Genomic DNA, 18,845 nt, shown 5'->3' with positions numbered 1-18,845 from the left:
AGACCGCTGATTCTGTTCGCTGTAACCGATCAGCGGTGTTTGGAGACGTTCGTTGTAAGTGCGATTTTGTGCCATTGAACCAATGTATATTTTTACAGTCACGTGGATATTCTTCGTTTTAAGTGAAAGTTTGTTTTAAGTGGGGCCGTTATATGTGGGCTCGACTGTAGTAAATTTTAAGTTCAAAGGAATTCGAAGGGTATGGTGATTTGGTTGAATAATATTTAGTCAAATTCAAATAACACATTTTTATTTTTTTTTTATTTACAAATACTGCTGTCTCACAGTTCGAGACATTGCAGAAGTGGGTCCATAACAGTGAATACACACTAAACTAACAAAACACATGGTTTGGTAGTTAATTCAAAAAACTATTGGTAGGCAACTTTCGGAGAGAAACATCCAGATTATTCCACAATTCCACTGTGAAAGGAAAAAATGAAAACTTAAAACAATCTAGAAATGGCATGAAGGGTGTGATGTTAATGGGGTTTGACCTGCGAGTGTTTGCAACGGAGTTGGCAAAGGAAAAGGGCATGTCAATGGTGATTATCTTGTTCACGATTTTATGTAAAGTGCAGAAACGCTCGCAAGTACGTCTGTGTTCAAGTGATTTGAGTGATAGTCGTACAGCGTGTGACGAAGGCGAAAAATTGTGATCATAACGGTGATATATGAATCTTATTGCTTTTTTTTGAACACCTTCCAAGTGTGCTATGTCGCATGCGCAGTGAGGTGACCAGACAACGGAGGCGTATTCAAGAACAGGCCGTATCAGGGATTTGTATGCTGTTAGTTTGCATTCGTTAGTTGCATCTTTTAACGTTCGCTTCAAGAAGCCCAATTTTTGGAGCGCTTTCGAGCAGATTAGGTTTATATGTTTATGCCATTTTAAGTTCGGTGAGAATGTTACGCCAAGATACTTGTATTCGTTGACATGCTTCATGTTCTGGCCATAGGAAAAACGTAGGGGTTCCTTCTTGTTTGTGAATGTCATGCTTACCGTTTTGTTAATGTTTAGTGCCATTTGCCACGTTGAGCTCCAGGTACGGAAAGAAGAAAAAAACATTATTTAACTGTATTTGGTCACGGGAGGTACTAATACAAGAATAGAGGACACAGTCGTCGGCGTATAGACGGAGTTTGACCTTTGTATTTTTTGTTATTTCGACAACATCGTTGAGATAAATTAGGAAAAGAAGAGGCCCAAGGACCGAGCCCTGCGGCACACCTGATGTGACAGGGAGGGATGACGAATGCGAATTGTTAAACGCGACAAACTGCTGCCTTAAATTTAGGTAATCTGAAAGCCAAGATAACAAGCGAATGCCGTGAGTGCCGCGCAGAAAGGCTTTTAATTTGAGGAGGAGTTTATTGTGGCAAACAGTGTCAAACGCTTTCGAGTAGTCAATAAAAATGGCGTCCACTTGACCGCGATCGTTTAAAGTCGAAGCGATGTCATGCGTAAACCCCAGCAACTGCGTGACTGTTGAAAATCCTGCACGAAAGCCATGTTGATTTTGGGAGAGGAGGTTGTTTTCAGTTAAATATGTGACTACATGTTTGTGAATAATGTGTTCTAGAATTTTACAGCAGGTGCAGATTAATGAAATAGGTCGATAGTTTGGAATTACTTGTTTGACGCCAGATTTGAACACCGGAACAACTTTTGCATTTTTCCAAATCTGCGGTACAATTCCTGTTTCAAGGGATCTCTGAAAAGTGACTGTTAAATACCTCGCATTCCATTCAGCGTAACGTTTTAAAAATGTGTTAGGGATGTTATCAGCGCCGGCACTCTTATTTGTGTCATAGCACGCATTATATAGAAAACCTCAATATAGCAAACCCGAATATAACGAAATAATAGTTGTAACGAAGTTAATGCAGAATAGTGTTTGCAGTAGAGACAGTGTTAGGAACAAACCTTTACATCAAAGGGTGGATATAACGAACTTAATTTTATGTAATATGCAACTTTGTTATAATTAAGTTTGACTGTATTCGCACAAGCCTACGTTTGATGTGACTTGGAAGAGTGATGGCTCGGGCTAGTTGGTAGGTCACGACGATTGTTATACAGTTAAACCTGGATATAACGAAATTGATAAATTCTCTGAAAATTCGTTATAAAGAGAATTTCGTTATATGCATGTTCGGTACGAAAGTTCGGAAAATAAAATAAACAAAACGGGGACTGAAGGCAGAGATAACCCAAAACACTTTCTTTACAGTAAAAAACTGCATTAATATCGCGATAGCAATTATATGGAAACTATCTGCGGGTTCTTGCCGTCGCCGCCATGTTCCGTAACAAGTGCAAATTGATAACATGCCCCGCGCATTGTAACTTTCACGAGCGGGTAAAAAGGCGCGAGCGCTTCTTAAACAGAGATCAAATAAGTCGGTCCATGCCTATCGCCTGAAAAGTGCATAACATCTCCCGTGTGTTAGAACTGCCGTCGAACGCTCAAACAAAAAGTAAACCGTCTTGAACGAGCATGAAACAACACGAAGGGGGGGGGGGGGGGGTGGAATCGTTCGAGTAGCAATAATGAACTTGGATTTCAAGGGCGGTCGCGATCGCTGGTGTGCTTGCTATCTTTGCGAGTATCAGTGTGGTTTCAACGCGAAGGGACTGTGTGAAAAGAGCACTTCTTTCTGGATCGGCCGTATTTGCTCACACTAGCATTTTGTAGGAGTTCCGCGATATCCGATCTAAAAAAGTTGGCTGCCAGCCTTACTACTTTTAACATTACAATTTTTTGCTATCGCGTTCATCCCATTGCATTCAATGCGCCGTCGTGTTGCCGGAACTAATCAGCCAATCGCGAAAGCTACCAGCCTGCGAATTTGCGGCGCGGCGCAAAACGGAAGCGCCTGACAAGTCGACCTCCGAAGATCCGTTGTCACCGTGGTCTCTGAGAGTTTCCATCAGCGCCTAATCTGGCATCCCCTCGGTGGTGACGACACGGTTGTCCGAAATTAAGAAAATTCAGAGTTTTGTCGCAAGAGCGAAGCATTGAATGCGATAGCAACAACTCAGAATGTAACTATAAAAATGTCAAGCAAATCAAAACGTGCAGCGTGCTGCTCCTGTACAAACGACGCAAGAAAACAACGTACACAGGACGAGATCAAACTAACGACGTTTACCGCTGGACACTTAATGCACTGTTTAAAAAAAAAAGGCACAAAATTTAATCACAGGTACATATATGAGTGCAAAGTAACGAGTGCCCCAGTTGTTACTTCGCTGTGTTTGAAAAGCGCACTCTTTTCTCAAATGGCACCTGTCCAGCCAGCGAAGTGATCATCGTGCGCCCCACAACTAAACGCAATCCTTCCGGTCAAAGCCAAAGGCACGCGATTTTCCCCGCTGAAGGATAAGCGCGTGCGCACAAGCATATAACCCCCTCCCCTCTATTCGCAGGTTGAAGTACGCGTGGGAGATAAGCGCGCATCGGCGCATCGTGACGAGCTGGGCGCTTAGGGAGGGCGGCTTTTTTTTTTTCATTTCTTGAGTTTTTATGCATATAGATATGTGGATGATGGCGGCGAAAGCAAAAAGCTAGCCGAGACTGTCCATATACATAATTGCTATTGCAATTAAAAAAAAAAAGCTAAGCTGGATGTCGTCGAGGGCCACACCATGCGCGCGCAGTGAAACTGCCCGCGCGCCCGATTTTGGAAACGAAGAGCGAACGACACGGACACAAGTACGAATACGGCGGAAAACTATTCAGTAAAGCGCCTTCCATATGCAGCGCGGCCCCACATACAACTAACTATATAACTAACATATATAACTAAAAGTGCAGGAAGGAGGGCACACCCGCACATGCGACTGTGGCGGCGAGAACAGCGGCAAAGCCGGTTCGTGGGGGGCAGGCACGCCTGCCCGCTGGATGCGGCCCGCGGGCCCGCCACCGCATGCATTTTCCGGCGGCGGCGGAAAATGCATGCTCGTATCAAAATGCGGAGCAAAATTCCTAGATTGTCGGTGAGGAAAATTCGTTATACCAAGGTTGTCTCCAGCGGTTACTTTGTTACATAGAGGTCGCAAATACATGTGTTTCTTTTGGAGCGATGGCGGGGAATAAAAAAACTTTGTTACATCGAGGAATTAGTTACATGGAAGTTCGTTATAAGCAGGCTTAGCTGTATGTGAACTCAGAACGACAACAAGAAGACAAGCGCTAGTCTTTTTGTCGTCGTTCTGAGCTCACGCTATAACAATCGGCTTTATGCGACTTTAGTCACTTTCATGGCTTCTGCTGTTGCTCCTTATAAGACAGTGTGCTTGTCGTTGCCTCATGGAGACCGCAACTTGCCGAATGCGCGGTTCTGTTGCAGGTTCGGGTGCGTGACGACGACATGCCGTACGCGCACGTGGCCATCGCCGTGGAGAGCTGTGGCTGGGCCGACCCGGATAACATTCCACTCATGGTGGCCAACACGGTAATGCGAGCACTCCGTATTATGGTGACGATGATTGCACGCGGCTCCTTACAATGCAGGCCTGCTGTTTTGGTCTGTGAGGAAAAGTACGAAATTCTGTCACACACAAAACAGACACATGCGTATGCTTGTGTCTTTGAACATTACGTCATCTTATATATACTTTTCTCTGAAAATGTGCCCACCCATTCAGGTCTTCGTGACCCCGAAAACTTACGGTATGACTTGTTTACAATTGCAGAGCATGTCACATTACTCGTCACATTACTCATTGTCTGAAAGTGCATCCATTATTTGGACAGAAAAGAGCGCATTGTTATTTTTATGCTGCAAGATCTCATCCATGATGGCTGTGATCTTGTAATATTAATGGTGGAGTAGGGATGACAGGCCAGCTTTTTGTTGGGAATCCAGTTTCCGTTTTGTATCAGATTGTATCACCCAAGGAGTTTCTAGACGAATATTTTGGAATCTGAAAGCACATTTTAGAAGTAGATAAATGTAAAAAATTAATTGCAAGCTACCGTCTTTGTGTTAAAATGTCTCTGGAGCTGGTCGAAAATTGCCAATCCTAATAGGAAGCGATGAGTGTTTTGTGCAGTCACTGTTCCTCAAGTGCGGCAAAGTTTGGCAATTCTACTGTTGGAACCTTATTACTACGATCGCCATTGCAGTCGAGTCTGTAGGACAGGCATGCATCCAGGTTTGAATTAGCTGGCAATGACCTATTTCAGTATTGAATAACGAAACTTTATTATTATATACAGTCGAATCTCATTATTTCGAACATGCTTAATTCGAACTTCCGGTTAATTCAAACTCACGATGGCGTCCCGTCAAAGCTATGTGTACTTCGATGGACGAAAACGCCCAGTAATTCAAATGCGCAAGCGCATGCGGCGGTTAATTCGAACATACCGCGCTCCGAAAATGCTCTCAGCACACCGCCCAATCCCGCGGCGGCACCTGCAACACCTCAACGCTGCACACGAAGGAAGTGAAAAGGAAAGAAAAGGCTGCAGTGGAATATTTGCACACTCTCAAATGCCAATCTGCGACGCGTCTGTGCCACGCTTCCCCTTTCCCGTCCCTGCCACATAACCCTGCTCCTTTCAACGACGTGCGTGAAGGAGCAAAAAAAGAAAAAAGCTGTCGTGGAGTGTTGGCTTTCTCTCAAATGCTGATCTGGTTCTCTCCGCGTGGAGACGTGTTCCTTCTTTCTCATCTCTTGCTGGCCATGCTGCGGCTGCGTAGCGGAAAGGCTCCGCTACGCAGTCGTTGTCGTCGTCGTCTTTAGAAAGTGTCGGCGCTGGACATTTTCGTGCGCAACTTCTCTTGCCAGGAGAATCCGAAGTAGAAATGCTTTGCGAGCTCGCTGCAAAGCAAACATGTGCAGATGCGCATCACCTATTATTATTACAATTAATAAAGGATGTCCTATAATTCGAACAGGCTACTCAACAATCGACCACATTCATACTATCAATCAGGTAATAGAGAAATGCTCAGAATATAACCAACCACTATACATAGCCTTCATAGGTTACGAGAAGGCGTTTGATTCAGTAGAAATGTCAGCCGTCATGCAGACACTGTGGAATCAGGGCGTCAATGAAGTATATAAACATCCTGCTAGAAATCTACAGGGGATCAACTGCTACCATAGTGCTTCATAATGAAAGCAACAGAATACCAATCAAGAAGGGTGTAAGCAGGGGTACACAATCTCCCCTATGCTGTTTACCGCGTGCTTACGGGAGGTTTTCAGAAGCCTAGAATGTGAACAGTTAGAGATAAGAGTTAATGGAGAGTACCTTAGTAACCTGCGCTTCGCCGATGACATTGCATTGCTGAGTAACTCAGGGGACGAATTGCAACTCATGATTATGGAGTTAGACAAGGAGAGCAGAAAGGTGGGACTTAAAATTAATCTGCAGAAAACGAAAGTAATGTACAACAACCTCGGAAAGAAGCAGCCTTTCGAGATAGGTAATAGTGCACTTTAAGTTGTAAAAGACTATGTCTACTTAGGGCAGGTAATAACCGCAGAGCCTAACCACGAGATTGAAGTAACTAGAAGAATAAGAATGGGGTGAAGCACATTCGGCAAGCACTCTCAAATTATGACAGGTAGATTGCCACTATCCCTCAAGAGGAAGGTATATAACAGCTGTATCTAGCCGGTACTTAGCTACGGAGCAGAAACCTGGAGACTTACAAAGAGGGTTCAGCTTAAATTGAGGACGACGCAGCGAGCAACGGAAAGAAAAATGGTAGGTGTAACCTTAAGAGACAAGAAGAGAGCAGAGTGGATTAGGGGACAAACGGGGGTTAAGGATATCATAGTTGAAATAAAGAAGAGGAAATGGACATGGGCCGGGCATGTAGCGCGTAGACAGGATAACCGCTGGTCATTAAGGGTAACTAACTGGATTCCCAGAGAAGGGAAGCGGGTTATGGGGAGACAGAAGGTTAGGTGGGCAGATGAGATTAAGAAGTTTGCGGGTATAAATTGGCAGCAGCAAGCACAGGACCGGGTTAACCGGCGGAACATGGTAGAGGCCTTTGTCCTGCAGTGGATGTAGTCAAGCTGATGATCATGGTGATGATCATGATGATTTGTGAATAAATCCAAGTCTTCTGAAACTTCCCCCTCGTGTGTTAGCTCAATGCACATGCGCCACTGCATGGAGAGCCCTCCGTTTATTTAGCTTTCATTATTTCGAACTTCTTTTAATTAGAACAAATTTTTGGGCCCCTTCGAGTTCGAATTATTGAGATTCGACTGTATAAAGGTACGATGGCCAGGACTGTCATACAAGGTTGAGGTAATCTGAAAATTGTAATAACTGAAGTTGACGCAAGTTTGCTGCACTAGTTGAACTGAGTAGAACTCTCATGAATTTCACTTCCAAGAACCGCCCAACTAGGTTATCCAACGAAATTTTTAGCTCCAATGAACGGCTTTTTTAACAAAAAAGGTGTGCTTCACTCTTCCCTTCAAACCCCCTATCAGTGGCGTAATGCGACCTCCAGCACTAAATGCATGGGAGGACAGTGCACATAAATCAACCAACAACTCGCCTTGCATCTGCTTTGCACCCTTTGATGAGCCACAGCCCCAGTATGAGAAGTGCCAGAAGCTTGTGCGCTAAGCCATCAGTACAGCTGCAGCATGAAGCAAGCATGGCCAGATCGTTTAGAGACAGAAACGAAGACTTTTCCGAAACCGGTGGGGTAGTTGTTTGTTTGTAACTACTAACACCACGTGTCCACTGCTCTTGCACCATAACTGGCGCTTGCTCCAAAAGAAAAACCACATCAGTCAGTCAATTTCAGCATCTTGCACTGTATATAGGATCACCAAAAAGACTTTTTTTTTTCAAAACATTTCAACATTTTGTGAAAGGAAATTGGACCCCAGATTTGCGGCAATGCTGATTGAGGGGCTCCGACAAAGCGCGATGTGCATTGTCTTTGAGTGCACTGAACTTGCATCCTTCTGCAGCTCATCGGCAACTGGGACCGGTCCCACGGCGGGGGCACCAACGTGTCGAGCCGCCTGGCCGCGGAGTGCGCTGCAGACCCCGACAACCCCTGCCATAGCTTCCAGTCCTTCAACACCTGTTACAAGGACACGGGGCTCTGGTGTGTCTGCATTCTTACTTTCTCACCATTCCAGTGGGTTGGTTGCTCGTGTGCGTTGACATGCTGTCATGGCTGCAAGACTATGGGGGTTGTAAAATTGAGTAGAAGAAAACTGCGGATTCTATATTCAGCCACGGTGGCCTCATTTCAAGCGAGGAGAAATGCAAAAAAAAAAAAAAAAAGCAGGGTGCCTTTATTGACGTGCAGTGTTGGAGAACATGAGGTGACCAATGATTAGAATGAATACATAGTTCTTCACTGTGGCATGTGCTGTAAACATAAGTTTTCACAAGTAAAGGTGCACAATGCAACTTTCAGTGTGCACACAGTTGTCTTTAGAAAATTACTCCTACTTAACAATGGCTACCTGGGTTTTCACACTTGAAGCACTGCTGTATGAATAGATTACGAAAGGAAGGTAAATTTTTTGTCAGAAAATTCCTCATATTCAGACATGCTCGAAGCCAAAAATTAAAGAAATGTTTCTGTTCTGTCTACTAAAGAGTGCACAGATCATGGAATGCTGAGAGCCAGCCTGTTGGTTAGGCACAATCATCCTCTGCAATAAGGCTGCTGCTGGAAATAAATGCTTTCATAGGTCTATTCTGGTGGAGTGTTTGTTTAAAGCCTGTGTTTGTAATGGAAAAGGTTGGATGTTTATTGAGGAGAAAACCGAAGGTGCCAGTTAAAGTGAAAGGAAAAACGGTTCTAGGAGGTTCATAACGATCTCTTGGTCGAGTCATTGTTTTCGTTTTCATTTTGTTGGTAATCATTGATCCAGCTCATTCTTAACAATTTACCTGATCACACAGTATTCTGCTAATCTCTTGAAAACAGAAAATGCTGGGGTGATCTTGTTGGCTCTTAGGAAAGCCTTTGTGCTAGGAAACCACATCGCCTGCCTCCAGCACTCCAAGTAATTAGTTTGTTTTTTTTTTTTTTGTCAACCAGGGGTATCTACTTTGTGTCTGAAGGTCGGGAGGAGATGGACTTCTTCGTGCATGCCGTTCAGAGGGAATGGTGAGTGCAGTTTGGGTTAATACTGATTTCCAGCCATGCTACTATAAAGCTGCTTACGCTACAGCATAGGTAAGCTCAGTGACACAGCTAAGCTTTATCTCTTTAAGTGCTGTTGGTGCAGCCCTGTTGTAATCATGATTTACGAAACTTTTCGCATCTCCGCAAGATCAGAGTGACCTTATTAAATGCTTTGTTTAGTCTTATAATGATCACACTTTCTTTTCTTTTAAAGAACTCATTACCTTGGCAAAACTTTCAACAAAGAATTCAAATAAGCTTTGAGGTCAGACTTCCCCACATGGCTGGCCTGACCATAACGAAAGTATAGATTTGAGCAAGTTGAGTATTGTAATATTACATGCATTCAGTGGTAATGTTCAGTGGCAGTGCTGCCTGGGAATGCAGAGATAAACAGGCAAACACAGAACTACCGTATTTACTCGCATAATAGGCAAATTTCTTTCCAGAAAACTGCTTCACATTCGGGGTGTGCCTGTTTCCCTATTTCCGAAAATTTTATTTTCGACTGAGCATAAACTACTGATAACGTATACTTCGCCAAAGTTACAAATATCTGCGCTACAGCCAAAACAACTTTTTTCATTGGCTACACTAGTGCAAAACAGTGTTGAACATGCAGTCTCATGTGCCCGAGAATCGACGTAGGTGATGCATTGAAATTTTCAAAAATTAACATCGGAAGACCCGCATTGCCAATCTAATGAAATGAACGTAAAAAAAAAAGCTACAAAAAGAAAGTGCCATCGCAGATATTCATCGACAACGTTTCATGCCAGCTATATTATTTGTGCACCGAACAGTATGGATTGTTTGATTTTATGGGCTCGCACCCCATATCCAAAACATTGCAATCGATTCGAGAACCACCATTCAAGTGTTAACAAGAGCCCTTTCCTTCAAGTAGAGCCACTGAAAAGAGTACGTTAATTCCGTACAAAACCGCAATATTATTGCTTACGACTGCCACTGAAAAGCACGAACAGTGATTAGGCCTAGCCCACGGTTCGGCTTGTTCTCACGGGAAGCTTTTACAAGACAACATGAAGATAGGACGTCAAAAAGATCGCACTCAAGCACTGATCAAAGAGTAGCGCGTGTGATACGATGTTTATGTTTGTGGTCGGGAAACCAACAGCGACAAAAGTCTGCTGAGCATCTGCAAGTTCGCGTTGTGGCAGCAAAGACGAAAGCTCACATTGGAAAGCCAAAAAGCTTTCAAATTTGCAGACGAGGTAGCAATCGCAGTAACGGCGACATTTTTTCTGACAGAAAACTCAATGTACATGTAAAGAAGATGCGATCGCGCGTTCCTTACGGAGCGTGCACGGCTGGCTAGTGGCTGGAGCTACTTTCTAGCATTGGTGTAAACATTACTCTCACGCCCAGGCTAACCGCTCTTCGTCACTTAGCGAGCTCGCGGAGCAGGTGCAGCACGGCCGTGGCCATTTTTTTCCTGGCTTCATTTAACGCAAAAAGGGGTCGAAATCTAACCGTGCAAATACGGTACAGAACTACTCATCACGACCAAGTTCGGGGGGCGCCTTTAGGCGCGAAATAAAAAAATCTGATTTTTCACGACCCAACTTGGTGCTCGTAATATGGGAGCAAATACGGTATTACAATTGCAGTACCCAAGTGTTTGTTCGTGCTGGTGGGAATTTTCGGCAATGGCATGACTGCAATCGCTTCGCCTTTTTGATTGTTTTCACAGCAAGAACATTATGCAATGCAAAAGCATGTGTCTTATGCATTATGGTTATGCAAAGCTTCTTGCAAGATGTTGCTACAATTTGTTCAGTGAAAGGTTTTGTATACACGGTAATACACTCATACTTTGATATAATGAACCAAGATATAACGAAGTACAATGCGATTATGCGTACCCCGGTTTCGTGACAACCCGCATTTCACAACAGGTCGGTGTGGTCCCGGCATAATCCCCATAGAAACAATGTATTAAAAACCTTGGTTATACGACGCAGTTGTACGCCGACCTCGCATTTTACAACGTCTTTGAGATTCAGTCAGGGGTGGGGGGGGGGGGGATTGAAAACGCCTTTTCTCGAATCACATGCCAACCAGATATTCACTAGTGCAAAATATGAACTTGTGTACCCCAAGGAGGACTACAGGAAAAGTAGTCATCTTCATCGAATGAAAAACTTATTCTCCCAGAAGTGCATGCACTTCAACATACGCCTCAATCACGTGCATACGTATCCGGGGTCGTTACCTAGTCAAGCTCTATCCACTTAGAGTAGGTCGAGCTGACGCAAAAGCTGATATTTTCACATTTTCGGTCTGTGGAAACATTTCCTGGTCGACGTAGGGCTGATCTCCTGCCTCTGTCACACTCGCAGTCACTGGTTTGCACACACATAAGGGCACGACGCAGCTGCTTTCGCCTTGAAAAATTACTTTCACTTGACGTCAACGTTCAAAACAACAGCGGGACACCACTAGTTGCAGTTAACGAGGCAACAAATTACAACACGCACAGCTCAGTCGCGCACGAATGCATCTTACATAAACTCATTGTCTGTCGCCAATATAGTGATATATGTGATAGTGATGACACTGCGTCTGACTCTTCTGATGGAAGGCTCACGGCAACATGGTTTCTGTTTTGTTTTCACGCACAGGCAATTTTCGGACTCTATTTTTCGGTTGAAAGATGCATGTTGGATTTGATTGTTTTGAAGGCGGAGAATAAAGATTCGCTCGGACCTCCTTCAACTACCTATTGCTGTCAACAGCTTCACTGGCAACAATAATTTAATCTACCCTCATAGCAGAGGCAGAAGGTCATGTCCTGGGCTTATTGAGGCAGTCTGTACCCGTTTTTCGGGCAAGGCTTAGGGTCGCGTTCTCTAATCTTAGTTTTTCGATTATACGATGCCCGGGTTATACGACAGTTTTGTTTGGTCCCTTAAAAGTTGTATAATCGAGGTTCCTCTGTATTGGTTATAACGAAGTAATGAAGAATAGTCTTGCAACAGATACTGTGTTAAGAATATACTGTAGAACTTCGTTGGTACGTTCCCACTTGATACGATTTCCTGGCTCCTATGCTCGAAATCAGGAAAACTAAATATGCCCCCATAGAGGTAAGTGTTAATACGTTTCGCTTAATGAGTTAACAGTCAAATGTGATTATTCGGCAGCAATGTTCGGCATTGTAACAAACTGCAATCACATGAAACGTTCTGCGGGAAAAAATTCTCATTCAGGTGTGCAAAAAAACCAGCTCTCACGTGCTTGTGAAGTAATGGTGCTTGCCCTACGCACTTTCTTTTTCAGACTTGTGGCTACTACAGCCGAGAGAATACTACAAAGCTAACAATGTGGCACAAAAGATGGATGCACTATCGGTCATCTCCAGTTCACCGCGATTTGGCACAAGTCGAACGTGCTGCCTCCGCTTCACAACGCATCGCGCATATTTCTCAAGTTTGCTGCTTCTTCCTCCTCCTCCACTCCCGTCTCATGCACAGCTGGATTCTGTCACTGGGCTCTTCCTTTAGAAGATTTACAAAGCCACGCGCATTTAAATATGTTAGCCACACACATTTTAGCGATAAAAGATGCGAACGCGACGTGCCCCTCTCCGCTATGTTAACTCTCTCCACGCAGCGAGGCATGCGTGCCTTGCTGTGTTATCTGGGTGTCTGCAACTCTGCTGGGTAATCTCCACTGGAAATGAGCGTCGCCCTACGAGATCGTCGTCAGTGATTGTCCCTACTTTAAGGAGGAAAAAAAAGGCACATGCAGGCCGGGCCGGGCCCTGTGCGAGGCTGCACGTTGCTCACTAGTTTGCGATTCGAGACAGATGCGTCCAGCATGGTGTTGAGGAAGTGCAAGACCTTGCATTACTTTCACACTACTTGGAATAGGGTGTCGAGTGAAACGGTTAGCAATTGTTCCAGGAAGTGCGGTTTTCGGCGGCAGCTTGCGTTGGAGGATACAGAGTGCAGAGAAGACGACCCTGTGGCATGCGTGTCTGGCATGGACGAGGAGTTGTCCTCCTCCGGCGCCGATGCACCCTTTGCCGAGTTCGTCTCGATAGACGACAACATCTCGACTTGCGATCCGCCAAGTGTCGCCGAGATTGTCGCAGAAGTGGGGGGGTGGGGCGTCAAAGCAAAAGAGGTGCGGGACGAGGCACCAGAAAACAGAGGCAAGAACGAAAGTGGGCTCCAACCTGCTAACTTCGCCGAAGCCCTTGCTGGGCTAGATGTGTTGCAAAGCTTCTTTTGCACGAAAAACAATGAAAATGCGCACAAGGGTCTACAGTGTGTGCTGAAAGAGCTTTTCTTGTCCAAGGGTGAGAGGAAGCAGCAGGAAATTAGTATGTTTCTTGAGAAATAAATGTTTTTTGCCCCTACACCTCTACAAGGGCTTCTCAGCCTCAACTTTTGCTGGATTCAGATTGTACATTTTCCTGGATCATACATTTATCTTCCGCATTTTTTTTGGAAATGAAAATGAGCTTCTACTGTATCTTTATAAGGTGTTTTCAGTTATAACGAACTTAATTTTGTGTAAGATGCAAGTTTGTTAAAATATCGGTCATAACAGAGCAAATGAAAAATGGCCTTGAATTAGATACAAGGTTTAGTAATAACCTTTATAATGAATTTTCGGATATAAAAAAAGCTTTTCCTTTAAGATGCAACCTCGTTATGATGAGGCTTGAGTGTACTCTTTGCTCTCTTTGTCGCCAGGATGCGGATCTGCATGAGCGCCACCGAGGGTGAAGTCACGCGGGCCAAGAACCTACTGAAGACCAACATGCTCCTGCAGCTGGACGGCACGACACCCATCTGCGAAGACATTGGCCGGTGCGTCTTCACTTCGGCATTTCGTTTCGCGTTCCATTCCTTGCTGAGATTTTACCGTGGGAGCTTAGCAGCAAATTTGTATTGCTAAATGCGAGTCTGCGGGCTATAAGCTTGAGGGGGGGGAGGGGGGGCTACAATGAAAACTATTTTGTGATTTATAGAGATATAGGTATCAAATTGGTCATGCAGATGTCATTTGTTGTGCTGATATCATAAATGAAATTAGTTTTGAGCTATTTAATGTAGTTTTTGAGTTGAAGCATCTGATAGACTCATTGTTATCCCAAAATTAATTAATCAATTATACATAAGTATGTCAAAGTTTTTGCATAAAGAATATTCACCAGGGCCCATTCTGTGCCTCAATGCTATTGGTTTATTTTCTAACATTGAAGGAAGTGCACACACACACAAAAAAAATTGAAATGTCCTGGGCATATTGTCTTACTACAGTAGACTCTCAGTAAACAGAAATCTGTTAAATAGAACTACTGCTTAAACGGAACTATTGCCTCTGCAATGTTTATTTACGGGATTGCGTTCTGCACCTATGTTCACCTCTCAGTAAATGGAACTGTTAAATGGAACATATTCTCCCGGTTTCTTCAGGTTTCGTTTACTGAGAGTTTACTGTAACAACTTAAAAAAAAAGCCTATTATAACAATTTGTATAATGTCAGAAGATTATGCAAAGCGCTTCTTTTTAAGATCAGCTATGGGCAGTCCGGAAGGTCCACGATGACGCCATAAGGCTTGGCCTGACGGTATCGACGTGGACACTGTTTGCCTCGGTCTGAAAAGACTGGGCTTCAGGACACTAATAAATTTCTGGTAGTGAATGAATGAATTAATGTGCACACAGATATGGACAGCTTTATGGCACTCGCCAATGTCTCATGATCTAAATGCAGAAAACAAAATGGCTATATCTTCATTTGTTGTGAAATGGCACAGAGATGAGACAATTGCTCAAAAATTGAAAGCTGAGAAAATGGAGCTCAAAGAAATTGGAACTAGTAATTAAGAAAACGGAGCTTGGAAGGGATCTGACTTTATTTTTCATTGGAGAAATGCAGCTTTGTGGCTATCTTGAGCTCCGATCTGTCCTCTTTATGATGATGCCAATATGGTGCCTCTGTGTCCAATTTTCTTGTAGCTTTTGATGACAGCCCACTAGTAAAATGCTTGTTTCTCAACTTCTACTTATTTTGGTCTAATATTTCATCATGATGTAAAAGATAGTTTTGCGATTGTAGCAAGAAATTAAATTGAAAAATTGAACATATTGATCAAATTTACCATTCCCATTGCCACGCTCCCCTTAAGTCATGGCCATGACAACCACATTTTGGTGGGCCCAAATGGAAGAACACTGGTACACTTTTATATTCAGCTGCGAGTTGAAGCACCTCGAATGGTTAAAATTATCTCATAGTATTTTTTAGATGTTTTCCCTGTATACAGTTGCCAACCATTTATTCAGACGCTGAAGATTCGAACATGCCTGTTATTCGGACACCTTCTTGGCACCACCACTCATCCCGTCCCATCCCAACCCAAGTAATGTAAACTCACGATCGAGAATGTGGGCGCCCCAGTGTGCACCGATCAATCTTTTGGATTTCGGCTGGCCATTCGAGTATCACTTTGAACGCCATGACCAGCTCTTCGCGATGTTCACAATATTTTCCTGCTAGGTCAGCTGGGTTGCCAGAACTGGAAGGCCTGCGAGGTTGCACTGGCTATGCCTATAGATCGCACCAGTGTAAAAGCATGCAGATATGGGAATCGTCAATCTCGAAGGCTATGTGTTTTAACTACACATAATGGCTCTTTCTCTGCTTTAGCCGGCCGAGTATCTATTGATTGGTACCACGAGCAAACCGCTAGCCAAGCCAAGCCACACTTTAGGCTAGCGATTGAGAAGGTGATGCAAGAGGGGCCCAATTACGCTACCATGTTCTGCTCTTGAAGATGATGCTCAAGTGTCCACCAAGTTTTTATTCTTTTGGTTGTTCAGAAATAGCTTCTTGTGAATTTTTCACAATGCCGTCACTCTTATTTCAAATATAAACACTTGCATGGAGTCTCCTCTGTATACTCGCTATCTGTAGCTTGGCTACTTGTGTCAACTAAAGTTTCGTTGAGGTTGACCCCTTATGTAATTGATTGTATCCTTATGTAATTGATTGTAGTTGGGGGAGTCTATGAGCCTTGTCAAGTCTCATCTTATAACCAGACAGTTGCTGGCATGTGCACACACACATACCCACACACACGTGCGCACACACACACACGCACGTGCGTGCACGCACACACACACGCACGCACTTGTACTAGCAAGAGTATAGAAAGAATTCTGCTGCAGCACAGAGTAGACACTCTTGTGAGCAGTCTCTTCATTAAGGAATAGAAAGCACATTTAGGAATCTGCTCTCATTTTTAGAAATATTTGTGGTTTCATTTCCCGGATCACCTTGTGTGCAGATGAGACATGCACCGCTCACCTCTCGTTTTGGTTGCAGGCAAATGCTCTGCTATGGACGGCGCATTCCCCTGCCTGAGCTGGAAGCAAGGATCGATGTGAGTGCTTGAAATTTACTTCATTCACTTCGTCACTTTCATAGATTTGCAGTGGAATCTCGTTAAATGAAAGCTGTAGGGGGGGGGACAGGAGAAAAAACTGTCATGTGTGCCGCGCAGGCCTGAAGCGTTCTTTTCTTTTACTCGGCCATAAAAGCACGCTTGCACCTAGAGTTCTTGAAGCAAAATGACAGTACAGTCAATCGATGTCAATTCAAACTCTTGTTATAGCTAATGCTCCAACAAAGGCAAGAGTCCTCCTTGTCGAAGCATGGACTCTTGAGACACTTGTTTGTTCACCGTTGCTAATTGCGGGCACTACATTGTTTTTCTTATGCAGACACACTGATATATATATATCATAAGACGCACTGATATAAGAGACAGATTGGTATCAGAGACACCAGTGTGCTTACTGTAAAATACAGGTTGATATGAAAAGGTACATCAGGTACCCTGCTTCTAAGCGACATCGTGCATAAAAGGCAAGAATATCTGCCCAGAGCTTGCCTCTCATAAGGGGCTTTAACTGTACTCACATGTTGAAAGGCTTGTTGAATTTGGTATCACAGGCCTGAATATAAGTAGGAGCCTTGTTATTTGCATGGCTTTGTAAAAATAGAAAGGTAGCGAAAAAGTGGGTCTTTCTTTTTTTTACTTCTTGATTACAATTAGTGTGCCAGCTTTATGAATGCCCTGTACACTTTCCTTGTCTTCATGGAGTTGTATCTAACGAAAATGCAGTGCCTTCAATCTAATTCGGTTTCTTTTATTCTCCACGAGCCTTGAATCGTTTCATATGCTTCAGGTGTATGCAGGTTTCTTTTTTTTTTTACGCCCATCTTGCAGGCGGTCTCGGCACAGACAGTGCGGGATGTTTGCACAAAATACCTATACGACCGCTGCCCTGCTGTTGCCGGCGTCGGTGAGTATGCGGCATGTCTAAAGAAATGAGCACACCACACGCTGCAGCAGGTCCTTTTAACTGTGGATGAAATGCCCAGCTACTGTTATACATGAGTTTCAGCACTTCAAAGGCTACGGAGACTTGTTGCACTGATTGCATTTGCACCAAGAAATAGTTCCATGTTATACTGCCCATAATAATTGCTCTTTATGTTCTGTGCCCTAAAAACAAACTTAATCCGTTTTATGTTATTCCACATCACCTGATATTTCGTTGTTCTCAGTTTGATTTTTACTTGCTGGCAGTCAGACTCTTTGCTGCCAGACTCTTTGCTTCTTGTTGCCCTCGGGATCATAACACAGTAGAATCTCAGTGATACGGATTTCAAACAGGAGTGGATGTATTTGTATCACAGGGTTGAGACAGCTGCGCATATTGCGCATTTTGGACACATTTCCGTTTCCTTGCACCAAGCTGCTCCAAAAGCATAAAAATCACGAAAATTTCACCGAACTGCTCCAAAACAGCCTCAAAAGCTAAAATTTTGATGCCAACCTCAGCTTTAGTGGGGAAAAAAAGCCGAGTTGACTACATGTCTTTCTAAGCAGCGACAGGAATACCAAGAAAGTAAGACTTGCCCAAGCACGTTCTTTTACTTCGCACTTTTCTGGTGGCTAAGGCTCCCATAGTGCTGCCATAATCTCCTCTAAGCAGCTGTAAATTTGCAAGACATCGCAAAAATGTGCTGCCGTGCATCGAGCATGCTGCTTCTGCTAGCTAGGCTGTGTGCTCTGGTGCCACTACGCTTGCCACCGAGTGGCAAGCTTAGCGGAGTTCACTCTCAGGTTTTTCGCTCTGTGTACCGTGTTCCCCCAGATGCAGCGGTTTTCATGTTGTCGCTGCTGCGTGCAGTCACATATGCGTGCGCGTTTGCCGTGAGTGAGTGACTGTAAACATGGAGTCATTGCTCTGCTTGCAGCGCAACTCCTGGATGCTCTGGCGTGTGCACATGGGTTCTTAAAATGGATTCCATGAGCAACACAACGCGTGCAGCCCATTTACGGTTTTCGCCCATTAGCTACTAACTTATTTAGACAAGTGAGGTCTCATTGCATTTTGCATTGCAGGTCTCATTGCAAAAAAGCCATGGCACGCGAAATCAGCTCATCGGTGTTTGCAGGTAGCGAGAGACCCACTTGGTTATTTGCAAACGCGCGTTCAAACCCATTTAAACGATAATAACGGGCACCTCGGGGGCTTTTTTCGGGACCAATGGTGTAATGTTCCGCAGAAAGTTATTGGAGCGGTGAATAAAAAAACTGGCCTTGTGTTAATGTCAGGGTGTGTACAGGTTCTTGAAATCC

The 18,845-nt window shown here is 44.0% G+C and overlaps 1 protein-coding gene across 1 annotated transcript in view; it reads left to right on the top strand.

Moving 5' to 3' along the window:
- The window catches only part of UQCR-C1 (Ubiquinol-cytochrome c reductase core protein 1), a 32,663-nt gene that overhangs the window by 9,295 nt on the left and 4,523 nt on the right, over positions 1 to 18,845 (top strand). Inside the window, exons 7-12 of the mRNA XM_037415864.2 lie at positions 4,357 to 4,461; positions 7,970 to 8,109; positions 9,061 to 9,129; positions 13,875 to 13,991; positions 16,517 to 16,574; positions 17,424 to 17,499. Coding sequence (XP_037271761.1) covers positions 4,357 to 4,461; positions 7,970 to 8,109; positions 9,061 to 9,129; positions 13,875 to 13,991; positions 16,517 to 16,574; positions 17,424 to 17,499 — 565 coding nt within the window. The remainder of the gene's footprint in view (positions 1 to 4,356; positions 4,462 to 7,969; positions 8,110 to 9,060; positions 9,130 to 13,874; positions 13,992 to 16,516; positions 16,575 to 17,423; positions 17,500 to 18,845) is intronic.

The sequence above is a fragment of the Rhipicephalus microplus genome, chromosome 9 (assembly GCF_043290135.1).
Source record: "Rhipicephalus microplus isolate Deutch F79 chromosome 9, USDA_Rmic, whole genome shotgun sequence".
Taxonomy (NCBI): domain Eukaryota; kingdom Metazoa; phylum Arthropoda; class Arachnida; order Ixodida; family Ixodidae; genus Rhipicephalus; species Rhipicephalus microplus.
Note: the sequence above shows the minus strand (reverse complement) of the source record. Positions and strands in the feature narration are given on the sequence as shown.